The 13542-nt window shown below is 35.3% G+C and overlaps 2 protein-coding genes across 2 annotated transcripts in view; one reads left to right on the plus strand and one right to left on the minus strand.

The window, feature by feature from the left end:
• Positions 1-9613, plus strand: part of LOC113469007 — a 26102-nt gene extending 16489 nt beyond the window's left edge. Inside the window, exon 4 of the mRNA XM_026826399.1 lies at positions 9044-9613. Coding sequence (XP_026682200.1) covers positions 9044-9613 — 570 coding nt within the window. The remainder of the gene's footprint in view (positions 1-9043) is intronic.
• A 2600-nt stretch (positions 9614-12213) lies between these two features.
• LOC103513110 overlaps positions 12214-13542 on the minus strand; it is a 72458-nt gene continuing 71129 nt past the window's right edge. Inside the window, exon 9 of the mRNA XM_026826400.1 lies at positions 12214-12793. Coding sequence (XP_026682201.1) covers positions 12563-12793 — 231 coding nt within the window. The 3' untranslated portion in view covers positions 12214-12562. The remainder of the gene's footprint in view (positions 12794-13542) is intronic.

Consider the following 13542-nt stretch of genomic DNA (forward strand, 5'->3'; position numbering starts at 1 on the left):
AGGGGAGGGTAGGCATAGTTTCTTGATTCTAGATTTTCAGAGCAGTCTTATTTGCTTCTACATATTTAGTTTGTGAGTGACCACCCAAATATGGGACAAACTGACAAAAAAAGGCTTATAACGCCAAATACAGCCAACCTTGTTAGCTTGGAGGGTAGCACATCTGCTTTATCGCGGGTTCGATTCCCGCCAGAGTAGATTTTATCCCACACACATAAGTTTCTTTCTCAGAACGGCTGATTTCTCCTATCCTATCTTAATTCTCTCTTTTCTTTCGGGACGATAAGACCTTTGCAATTACAGTTTCCTCTATTAGACCTCACTTTGTTTGATCATTTCGCAGGGTCCATTACCCAGTATAGTTGATGTATACTATAAAATAAAGCTATATACATGTATTATATAGAGCTATACATATATACGCTTTACTATACAGTGTGTCCACTTTTAATGTGCGCCATAGGAAAAATACATGTAAAAACAGTTTTTCTTGTCTCAAAAGTCCCCATTAAGTATTTTAGTTAAACCAAATATGTTAACTCATGTATTTTTATCTGAGGAATTCACTGATGGTGATTTCATACACCTGGGACTTACAGTTAAAAAGTTAAGGGTTCGAAATCCGAGAAATGTGTTATGTTTGAAACTCAACATTTGTGTACAATTGGATACTCTATTTTATGTATTTTTTCACGAGAAATCGATTGGTAATATTTTCAATTACTTGGGGCTTACAGTTAAAAAGTTCTGGGTTCAAAACCGAGTAATTGCGTTATGTTTGGTGAGTAGTTGGGAGGGTAAAACCCCCGTCTCGAAGAATCTCTGAAGTTAAAGAGACGTGAAGCCCCCCTCAAAAAAATTAATTAAAAAAATCAGGTATTTCTCGGGTTTTGAACCCGAAACTTTTTAACTGAGTATTACGTGTTTCAAAATATCACCAATCGATTTCTCGATAAAAAATACATAAAATAAAGTATTTATTCAGTTATGTACAAAAATGTTTCGTTTCAAACATAACGCAATTACTCGGTTTCGAAACCCAGAACTTATTATTTTGTAAGCCCCAAGTAATTGAAAATAAATGTAAATGTAATGTAAGTAAATGCAGTTTCTTTGTGTTATTATGTCACAACTTTGGTGCTCACTGCAGCATTGTAGGATTTTTCCAATATCTCTCTAGGTAGTATACTGTTAGTAGGTACATTTCCACCCAAACGGTTTCTGGAAAGGTCAAACAGTATGTATTTCGCTTACAAGACACGTTCCACTGTGAAGTTCCGAATGATAGAATGAGAATAGAAAGACAGCAAGATGGAAGAATAGAAGACAGAGAGATGGAAACAAGAAGACGGGGAGAGAAGAAAGAAGAATAATACACACGCAGAGACTTGGAAGAAGAATGAAAAAGAGGAGAGGGAGAAGATGCAGGAAGAGGGAAGAAGAAGAAGAAGGTTGAAAAGGAGGATAAGGTGAACTAGAAAAAGAAGGAGCCAAATAAGGAGGAGAAAAAGAAATATATAATAATGGCAAAGAGGAAGTAATAACGATGATTGAAATAAATAAATCAACAACAATTAGCATAAAGTTAATTTCCAACTGAGAAATCAAAAAACCTTCTGGAAAGCCCACGAGCAAATACCAATAAAATTGCCAATCTTCTCCCTACATCGAACCCCGAATCCTCCCATTCGAAAGCCACTCTGTTTGATTATTTGCTCTAAGAACGGAAGAAAAAGTGAAAGTAAACAGAGAAAATCTTCCACGTTCTTTCCATCTTGCCATTTCCATTTCTTTATACCTACTTTTCAATCTTTTTTGCTTTTTCCGTTCAGGTTCGGTTACAGGGGGGTTCATCTGATCCCATATGCCCCCCGGGCTCGGGCGCTTCAAGGTGGCCCAAACCAAGCAGTCCCCCTCTCCCCCCCCCAAAAAAAATACGAGTACTCTTATAAGTTGGCTTTTCCTTTCGGCTCGTATTTACAACCATTATTCATTCCTATTTCTCTCTCTCTTTTCCTCTCTCTCTCTCTCTCTCTCTTCCTCTCTCTCTCTCTTTTCCTCTCTTTTCCTCTCTCTTTTTCTCTCTCTCTTTCTCTCTCCCTTTTACTCCCTATTTTCGTCTTCCCTGCTTCCTCCTCTTCTTCAATTTCCCTCCAGTTGTGTCTCTTTTGTCATATCTCTCTTTCTCTCTCTCTCTCTAGCTCTCTCGAGACGAGAGAAATGGAGGGAGGGAAGGAGAGAAAGAAGAGAAGAACCTAGAAAAGGGATAAAAAGAGAGAGGGAGTGAGAAGGAGATGGTGTAAAAGAGAGAAGAATGGAGTAAGAAAGAGAAAGAGGGGAAAAGAAAAAGCTAGTCGCATAGAGGGATGGAAACTTTTCATTCTTTTTAAAACGCACGACTAGGCTTTTCAGGATTTTTTTTCTTGCCTGGTGCGGCGAAATTGGCTTGGTTTGATGCGGTGTCTGAAAATTGAGCTCGGAATACCAAATAAAGCAAAATCGAAATATAGTGGTGAAAAAAAGGCAGAAGAAAAAGGAGTAGAAGAAGAATGAGGAAGAGAAGGAGAAGGAGAAGAAGAAGCAGAAGAAGAAGCAGAAGAAGAAGAAGAAGAAGAAGAAGAAGAAGCAGAAGTAGAAGAAGAGGAAGAAGAAGAAGCAGAAGAAAAAACTTAGGTATAAAATAAAGTATAGTATAGGACTATCGTATATCTATGTTATGAAATACTGGTAAATGGTAGGTAGGATAAGAACGATCGATGAAGAAGAAGGAGAAAGAGAAGGTAAATACCAGAGATACCTGGGAGAGAGAGAGGGATAAAAGTACATCAGGGACGGACTTGAACCCAGAAGAACCCCAGTAGGAAATCCCCCAGCTCTTGAGGTTTAGGACCTTAAGAATGTAATATAAAAAGAAGAGGAAGCAAGTGGTTTTGAACTTTTTTCGTAGGTACCTATCAATTTTTAATCAAGCATGGCGAACGAACGCCAAGAGTTCAAAGCGCCAGCGCCGCGCCGCCCGGCCCATACTTTAGGCTAGTTTCACACGTAGACGATTTTCATTCAGTTCATCAGTTGGGTCCGTTATTGATTCGTTTTCAGCCCAATCCGATAGGTGTGAAACGAGAATCAAGTTTTAATTCGGACAGAAATTTACCGAAAACGAACTGAATGAAAACGGTAGACGTGTGAAACAGGCCTTAATAGTTCCATGCAAAACGTGTACAGGGCCTTTTGACTTTTCAATTTTGAATTGCATAAATCTCGACGTTTGATAAATCCCCTCTCATTTAAATCCCCCTCAATCCCTCCTATCTGAACCCCCTTCCATCCTCCCTCTACATTTATTGAAAGGAATAAAATTAATCCGCGCCCAAGACAATCGTAATTATTCACATTATTTTCATTTTATCAAAAGAAAAATCTCTTCTTAATGACTAGAGTAACAAACATCCTCAGATCCTCTCATTAAAGAAAAAGAAAGAAAAAAAAATTGTGAAAAAAAGTAAAAAAGAAACTTTGAGTCTCCTCCATAATGACGAGAGAAAATATGGTGTACAAAGAAAAAGAGGAGTGGATAGGACGGTGGAAGAGACGGAATTATCTCTTAATTTGCCTCCGTTCTCTTTTCGCTTTTAATTTTGGTTTAATATTAGTAAAAAAATAATAATAATAAAAATAAATAAATAAACGAAGAAAAAAAGAAGTAGATAGGTGGTAATCTTAATATAAGCACTTGAGAAAAATGATAATAAATAAAAATAAAAATATCCTTGGAGCCCGTTTCTATTCGAATTCTTCCTCAAAACGACTTCTCTTCGCCACTGAAAGTTGTATACTTGAAACACTTCTGCCCTATTTTCTGCATTATACCTACCCGAGTGAAATAAAGTTATCCAACCAAATTGTAAAAATACACAAAACACTAGATGACTAGAGTAACAAACATCCTCAGATCCTCTCATTAAAGAAAAAGAAAAAAAAAATAGTGAAAAAAAGTAAAAAAGAAAAAGAAACTTTGAGTCTCCTCCATAATGACGAGAGAAAATATGGTGTACAAAGAAAAAGAGGAGTGGATAGGACGGTGGAAGAGACAAAGGGGATAGTGGACGAGTAGAAATTGAGGAGAGGACATGGAGAAAGAAAATGGATAGGTTGTAGATGAGGAAGAAACTGGAGATGAAAAGAAAACGAGAAGAGTGGAAAGAAAAATAGATATAGAGATAGGAAAATAGATCTTCTAGGTAGGTACATATTCTAAAGTAAATAAAAGGCACCATTCATTGCTTTGTAAAAGGACAAGTACCTACCTAAGGTTGGATACTTGCATAGAAAGAATTAAGTAATTGGAGTTGTATAATCTATAATTATGTAGCTCCCAAACTATTCAACATTTTGAAGGGTTTGTTTGATGAACCAAAGAAAACTAGGTTTGAACAACTTCTTTATGAGAATTCGATGGCTGTAAATAATGCAGATGTGAACCTAATTGGTTTTAAAAACGTCAAAAGTAGCCATCATAATAACTGAGCCATCATAATAACAAATATGGATACCTAGGTACTTACCTGCATAAGTACATACCCTAATCCCATGAGTTCCATTACCTATTTACATTTGGTAGAGGTACCTACGTAGATATTAATCGTTATAAAAATTACTAGAATGTTTCATCATATAGGCCCGAAGGCCATATGAGATCCTTAGGCTGAGACAGGTATTTTACAGTTTATACCCCCCGAATATTCATCATAACCCTAAACACTCAACACATAGGTAGGTAAGAATAAGGAGTGGAAAGAAAAATAGATATAGAGATAGGAAAATAGATCTTCTAGGTACATATTCTAACGTACATAAAAGGCACCATTCATTGCTTTGTAAAAGGACAAGTACCTACCTACCTATATAAGGTTGGATACTTGCATAAAAAGAATTAAGTAATTGGAGTTGTATAATTATGTAGCTCCCAAACTATTCAACATTTTGAAGGGTTTGTTTGATGAACCAAAGAAAACCAAGGGGTACCTATGTAGATAATAATCGTTATAAAATTTACTAGAATGTTTCATCATATAGGCCCGAAGGCCATATGAGGTCCTTAGGCTGAGACAGGTATTCAGATGTGAACCTAATTGGGTTTAAAAACGTCAAAAGTAGCCATCATAATAACTATGCAAATATGGATACCTAGGTACTTACCTGCATAAGTACATACCCTAATCCCATGAGTTCCATTACCTATTTACATTAGGTACTTAGAGGTACCTACGTAGATAATAATCGTTATAAAATTTACTAGAATGTTTCATCATATAGGCCCGAAGGCCATATGAGGTCCTTAGGCTGAGACAGGTATTTTACAGTTTATACCCCCCGAATATTCATCATAACCCTAAACACTCAACTCAACGCATAGGTAGGTAAGAATCAGAAAAAAAGCCATACAATGAATAATGAGAGATAAACCGACCCGAAAGAGCACCGAAATTATTTAAAAAGAGGTAAGAATCAGAAAAAAAGCCATACAATGAATAATGAGAGATAAACCGACCCGAAAGAGCACCGAAATTATTTCAAAAGAGAGAGAAAAACGAAAAAATGGAAAATCCCAACAGACTTTCTGAAAGCAAAAAAAAAGACGCCACTCACTTTTCACTACGAGAAAAGATTCATAATGATGCCCTGAAGTGGTTTGACTCTCTGTGCCAAATCATTAAAATTCAACTTTTCGACTTTTCTTTTTACTCTCCATATTTTGTTTGCATGCTTTGTGTATACTAGTGTATAGGTATCCGAGGAACTGTCTCTCTACGTATTTAGAAATGTTTGTGTTCGACTTCTTTTTTATGAGATTTGTGTATGATTCCTTTCTCCATATTTTGTTTGTATGCTTTGTGTATAGGTATCCGAGGAACTGTCTCTCTACGTATTTAGAAATGTTTGTGTTCGACTTCTTTTTTATGAGATTTGTGTATGATTCCTTGTTCGTCTCCTTCTCCTCCTCCTCCTCCTCCTCCTCATCTTCCTCATTTTACTCTCTCGTTTTATCTTTCTTTCTCATTTTATTTTTCCCCTTTCCCTTTCTCCTTTTTCTCTTCTCCTTTTTTTTTGTCCTTCTTCCATTCTATCTAATGCTTCTTCTCTTCTTTTAGTTTTATTTATTTTCTCCACATGGATGTCTTTCACGTAAATTACGTCTAACTAAACCTGTATTTTCTTTTCCTTCTCTCTGCAGATATCTTCCAATATTTTTGTCCTTCTTCCATTCTATCTAATGCTTCTTCTCTTCTCTTAGTTTTTTCTCCACATGGATGTCTTTCACGTAAATTACGTCTAACTAAACCTGTATTTTCTTTTCCTTCTCTCTGCAGATATCTTCCAATATCTTGTCTTTTATTTTATTTTTTACCTACTTTTGTGATCTGTGTTGAAAAAAGTTATTAGAAAGGTGTTCACATTTTTTCATTCATAAAGTTCCTCATGTTGTAGTTTTTTACAAAATCTAATGAGTCATTAGATTCAGATATCATTATAGCCTCAGTTAGGAGCAAAAATAAGCTAAAGGTTGGGGACCTTCGGCCCTACCCTCAATACAACCCTGGATGAAATCGACAGATTATACTCGTAAGGTGATTCCTCTTCCTCCTCCAAATCAGTGGTGGGGGTTCAAATTTTTGTCCTAGATGAAAGTAGGTCTGTGTGTTATCCTCATATATAGGTACCCTATCTAACTTCAATAGGTAAGTAGGTTGTATTCAAATTTTTGTCCTAGATGAAAGTAGGTCTGTGTGTTATCCTCATATATAGGTACCCTATCTAACTTCAATAGGTAAGTAGGTTGTTAGAGAAAGTAGAGGAAGAGGAACATGAAAAATGAAACATGCACACGAAAAATGAAAATAAATTATGATTAGGTAAATAACTCACCCTATGATTCCATTGTTGGTCTCCCCAGCCTTTTTATTTCAAGTTTCTCATTTAGAGCAAGGGTTGAAATTTTATGATCTATTAAATGTTGCACTGTATTCATTTTAACTATAAACAACTTTTTTCTTTATAAAAAAAAAGAGAAAAAAATGAACATGAGCAGAGCACTTACCTACTTACTACCTACAGAATCTACCAGTTCATAAATTTATCAAGAGAGAGGCCCTCTACATTTAAATTGAAAGGTTGATTAAATAAATAATAAGTAAACTGTTGTAAATTGTAACATTCTAAATGGGAATGTATATTAAAAAAAAAAAAAAAATCAGTAGGTAATGATGGTACCTTCCTAATTTAAAATTCTACCCCTGGTACCTATGTCTACCGACTTCAATAAACTAGGTATATTATTATGCTATTATAAGTAGGCAGTAGGTAAGTACCTACTCACAGGTTTTATGTCATAAAAAAGAATAATATGGAGGATCCATAGATTATAGCACTTTGATGACTTCACTGGAACTTGACACTTGCACTTCACTATCTAATTATCTAAAAGATAATAATCATTAACCCAAGATTTTCACTTTTTAGTCAGAAGTAGGTAGGTATTTGATCATCAGTTTTAATTAACAAACGACATTGTTATTTAGAAGGTATAATTACACAAAACTCGCAAATTTGAAATTAAACTGTTACCTACTAAGCCTACTATACTAACCGAAAAACCGAAACTTAACTGATTAACTGTAAAGTGTACTTAACTGTAACTGAAAAAAAATTGTCCGTCAAAACAAAACAAACAAATTAAAGAACTAAAAAAAATCATGTTTCAATTGAGGTTATAATTCCGATATTGTGAAACAAGGGATGAGGGGAAATGTGTGGTTTTTCACATTCGTCTCACATGGACTCTTACGGCACTTCCCCTCTTTCTCTAAAAATCTTGGCTAGATGGGCAAGGGGGGTATAACAAGTAGGAGTTCTATACCTATGCACTCTCTAATGATATTTATGTATTGTGCATTATACACCGGCGGTCACCACATCTTACAATGTTGCCAGATTCTGTATTACCTTTACCCGATCCCTACACTTACCCTACATTAATTTACCCGTTTTAGTTGAATATTTTTTTTATTACAAAGAAATTAATAATATGCATTATAGAAATATGAACAAAATAGGTATGTAAATGAAATTCATTTTTATTTTTTTCGCTTTTTGGCTTCCTTTGGGGGTTCAATGAACCAATGAACCTTAGGACACTGCTCCATGGTAAGATGAGATGTTTCAAAGGCACACTGAACACCTAATGTTAACTTACACTTCCAAAGGTTCAGCTTTCAGCTATCACTTGAATAATTAGTCAAGTGATCTTTACACCCTAGTCTACGTTTTGAAGTGTTTTTCAACATTTGAGAAAGGTCGGAGACAGTTTAGGCTTCTTTGGCAAAGTTTCCAAGCACACTTTCTAAGAGGTTAACAAACACTAACAAGATTGTAGACCCTGACCTAGGAACAACTGACAAATCAGGGACATAGGTTGCTAGTCCTACATTTGCAGCTTGTTGAGGTATCACTCAAAACCCTCACATTTCATTATTTGAAGGAATTTCAGAAACTGATGTTTGATGAAAAACACTGGTCACCACCCATTGGAAGTAGATTTGCCAAACATTCTGGATTGAGGCTGTTGTCCCAGCATCTTAGTAGGTTAGGGTTATTATCCCCGTTTGTTATTTTTTCTCTGGGAACTGGAAAACAACTTCCTATATTAGGTATCAAACAATCCTTGTTTTCAGGTACGTTTACTTATGCATTACAATACTGAGTGGGTGGGTAAGTAAATAGATGCAAGCGCGTTAGGAGAAAAGCAGAAAGAACTGCGCAAAAATGTATGCGCACAAACACATTAATGCGTTGCCTGCGAGGGAGCTTTGCTCGGGACATTTGATGTGACGTCATCATCTACGGGAGCGTATGCCGTGACGTCAAAGTTCACGATTTACCGGCATTTTTTTAATCGATTTATCTCGGGATCTAGAAGTACTTAGCTGTACTTCTTTTGTTACTATTATACTAGGTATTTAGTTTATTTATTCTTATGTTTCAGACTGCACTACTCACCATCTTGGGGGAAAACCCTAATCATTTTCCAATGGGCAGTTCTCAAAGCAACACACACACAGTCACCATTGACAATGATGACCTTTCAACGATCCAAGTTTCCAAGGCGGTAGCAGATAGACTGACTAAAGGTTTGCAAACAAGTGATTCAAGTAGCAACACTAAACCAGAGAAGAAAACTGAACAAAGCAAACCTGTCAACTATAATATTCCGTCAAGTGCTCTGGCTGGCAACACTCAATACATCTCGTCACTAGATATTCAGAAACATCTTCACAGTGCTATAGATGAGAACAACAAGTACTGGGAGAACAAGGTGAAAAGCATTAATGCTGCCAATGATAAGGTAACTGATCTAATGAACAAAGAATATGAAAGAACTCTACGGGAAGTTGAAGTGATCCTGCCACATGTCTCCAAGGAGAAACGTGCAAACCCTTGTGTAGATATGAAAGAGAAAGTGTTGAAATGTTACAAGAGTAATCCAAAGCAAAGTCTTAAGTGTTTAGAAGAAGTGAATCAGTTTACATCATGTATATTGGATACCAAGGCATAGACTTGGGTTGATATGTAGCAGGAACTCTTGGGTCTGGAAATAAAATCATAGTTACCAAAAATTAAATCATTACCTACCAGCCTATATTAGGTAGCTCTAACCTATATTAGGTAGAAATAACATTTTGCATGTAGGTACCCATGAGTTGGAATTTGGAAGAAAAAAAGTACATAGGTACCTATGTGAAATGTGTTAAAACCAAGAGTTATCTCTGGATAAGGTACACCCATCATATAATCAAGTTAGGTTTATTTAGGAGACAATTACCTCGTTTTCTCCTTCGTTCCGCTCCTCTTTCTCCTCCTCTTCTTCTTTTTCTCATTTTCCCTCTGTTATCCACCCTCTGCTCTTGTTCTCCTTCTAGTTCTTCCTCAGACTGTCACTCATCTAAATACCCACCAGGCATACCGTTGTTTAACATCAATAGATCAATATTCCATTATTTGAAAGATTTAAAATTGGAAGTGGTGCATTCAACAGAAACTAATAGCTATAGAACGCCTATTAAGTAGTGATGCATCACGCAGTACAATTATTTCCATAATACATGGCATGTTGTATTCACTTATTTGAAGGCGCTTTTTCAAAATACATTTCGATAACCTCAGCTGTTGAGTTTTCAACTATAACCTCAAAAGCACCAAAATTAACAAAATTTGATAAAATTCAAGAATTCAACAAAAATAATCAAATAAATCTAATTTCAGATGTTTTTCTGGGCAAATCAAGAGGAAAAAACATGAAAATTCATTTAATTAAGTAAATTAATCAAGGATCTTACCCTGTTTATTTGGTGTTTTCTACATTCAGTTTCTGGAACTCTTTGAACAGGTAAGATGAGATGTTTCAAAGGCACACTGAACACCTAATGTTAACTTACACTTCCAAAGGTTCAGCTTTCAGATATCACTTGAATAATTAGTCAAGTGATCTTTACACCCTAGTCTACGTTTTGAAGTGTTTTTCAACATTTGAGAAAGGTCGGAGACAGTTTAGGCCTCTTTGGCAAAGTTTCCAAGCAAACTTTCTCAGAGGTTAACAAACACTCTAACAAGATTGTAGACCCTGACCTAGGAACAACTGACAAATCAGGGACATAGGTTGCTAGTCCTACATTACATGGCATGTTGTATTCACTTATTTGAAGGCGCTTTTTCAAAATACATTTCGATAACCTCAGCTGTTGAGTTTTCAACTATAACCTCAAAAGCACCAAAATTAACAAAATTTGATAAAATTCAAGAATTCAACAAAAATAATCAAATAAATCTAATTTCAGATGTTTTTCTGGGCAAATCAAGAGGAAAAAACATGAAAATTCATTTAATTAAGTAAATTAATCAAGGATCTTACCCTGTTGTAGGCATTTTGTTCTGAAAAATCTAAATACTCTAAATAGTGAAACAATGAAAACAGGATAAGAGAATTATGGAAAACAAAATCTAATGTTTTTTAAACATATTTTTATTAATTTATTATTGAAGGAGGATAATAATATAAGTACTTAGTAAAACAACACAAAACAAATATTATGATCAGAGTAATAAAAATGTATCAATTGGGAATCAATAAATATCTACCTACTGGCGAAATTGAAGAAAAAAATAAAATGATCTGTCACAATGCAAGTTTGGGTCATAGTGTTTGTAAACTGAAACCTTTTGAAATAAGGATCTGAAAAGTATCCAACAGCTATAGGTAAGAATAAGTGGGTAAGTATTCAGTTGGTGGTACCTTACTTGCCTTTTCTTTTGGATACTTACAAATTTAATGGCAGATATTAATAAGTAAAAGGAGAGGAAATAAAAAAGAAAAAGGGAATCACAAAAATGAGAAAGAAAACAACCTAGATTAGATGAAATTGAGGTTTCATCATGAGACAGACATTCAGACAATGACTTTTTTTTTCTCCTAAATTTTGTGTTCCAAATTACAAAATCCTCTGCGAAAATTATTTTACTGTGAGTAAAATTATATCTCCTAAATTTTGTGTTCCAAATTACAAAATCCTCTGCGAAAATTATTTTACTGTGAGTAAAATTATACTCCTAAATTTTGTGTTCCAAATTACAAAATCCTCTGCAAAAATTATTTTACTGTGAGTAAAATTATACTTGGAAACCCCCCTTCAAATAACTTGCATTGCTGCACTTTTCAACCAAAATTTGGCACAAAATAACATTTCATGTTCTTTTTCACAATACTCAGTTAAAATTGAAGAAAAAAATAAAATGATCTGTCACAATGCAAGTTTGGGTCATATTGTTTGTAAACTGAAACCTTTTGAAATAAGGATCTGAAAAGTATCCAACAGCTTTAAGTAAGAATAAGTGGGTAAGTATTCAGTTGGTGGTACCTTACTTGCCTTTTCTTTTGGATACTTACAAATTTAATGGCAGATATTAATAAGTAAAAGGAGAGGAAATAAAAAAGAAAAAGGGAATCACAAAAATGAGAAAGAAAACAACCTAGATTAGATGAAATTGAGGGTTCATCATGAGACAGACAATGACTTTTTTTTTCTCCTAAATTTTGTGTTCCAAATTACAAAATCCTCTGCGAAAATTATTTTACTGTGAGTAAAATTATACTTGGAAACCCCCCTTCAAATAACTTGCATTGCTGCACTTTTCAACCAAAATTTGGCACAAAATAACATTTCATGTTCTTTTTCACAATACTCAGTTATAAAGTCATAACCAAAACTCCTGCCCTTCTTATAAGTATTTCTCTTAGGTACCTATCTCATAGATTCACAGAATTTATAAACGAACTTTGGTCACAATTGTAACTACTACTTCAAACCCTTGCCCAATAGAAATGTCTTTAATGACCTATACAATATCACATTCCTTACAGGAATGTACCTGGAGTTTTTACAGGAATATCCTTTCAGAGCACCTACACATTAATATCACACAACTTTCCTTTCAATGTTTAGCCTGTCATCTATTTGACAAACAAATCCTTCAGTGTCGATACAAGGGAGCTAGAGGCTGTCTCTTCCTTGCCAGTGGCGGCTTCGGGATCAGATTTCGAGCTCTTGGTTTTGACCTCCCCTCCAGTGCCTGAAGCGCCGCCACTGGTTGTCTCCGTGGTTTTCTTGTTTAGGAAGCCCTCTATGACACTGCCTAGAAGGTGGGCGTCTACCATGGACCCGCAGGCTTTGTTCCAGGCAACCTAGGACAGGACAGACAGATCATTAAAGGAATTAGAATTGTGCTGACCATACCTCCAGTTTCGAAATTGACCGAGTTATAAGTGTTATAGAATCTCAGAGCAAAAGTTCAGAGCAGACCATGAACTGTATATATGTTTTGTTTTTTTTTTTTTTTTTTTTTTTTTTTGCACTTCAAAGTCAGGCTGATAGGTAGATACTAACTTAGGTAATATTTCTAATGCCCGGATCCACACTTTGAGGCAAAATTAAGTCCAGTCGGTTTGATTAATCTGATTGGTTTGATTAATTAATGGCATTAACCTTGAAGTGTGACCCCGGGCTAAACAAAGAAATGACATTGACAGTACCTTTACCTTGTGCTTAGGCGTGTCCTTCTTATCAACGGACTTTTCCGATTTCACACAAAAAAAAAAAAAAAAAAAAAAAAAAAAAAAAACTAAGGCTAAAAATTTCCATTTCGTACAGAGTTTTCTCAGATTAGCGTCTGAGAAAACTCTGTACGAAATCTTTCGGTCGAGTGGAGATATTGTATGGCATCCACCAACTACACCATGCTGGTGGATATTCTTTGTAGTTTGACTTAAGACTTAATAAATAGTAAGTACGCCCTCACAGAGCTTAATCTGTTTCAAAAATGATCTTTACAACAAGAGATTTTCTTAATTGTCTCTTCTTCAAAGGAGACGTAAGTTTACGAACAATTTCGCTCTTCCAACATCTCTCTTTCATTCCCCCGCTAACCTTTTCT

This window comes from Diaphorina citri, unplaced genomic scaffold (assembly GCF_000475195.1).
Source record: "Diaphorina citri unplaced genomic scaffold, Diaci psyllid genome assembly version 1.1 scaffold926, whole genome shotgun sequence".
Taxonomy (NCBI): Eukaryota; Metazoa; Arthropoda; class Insecta; order Hemiptera; family Psyllidae; genus Diaphorina; species Diaphorina citri.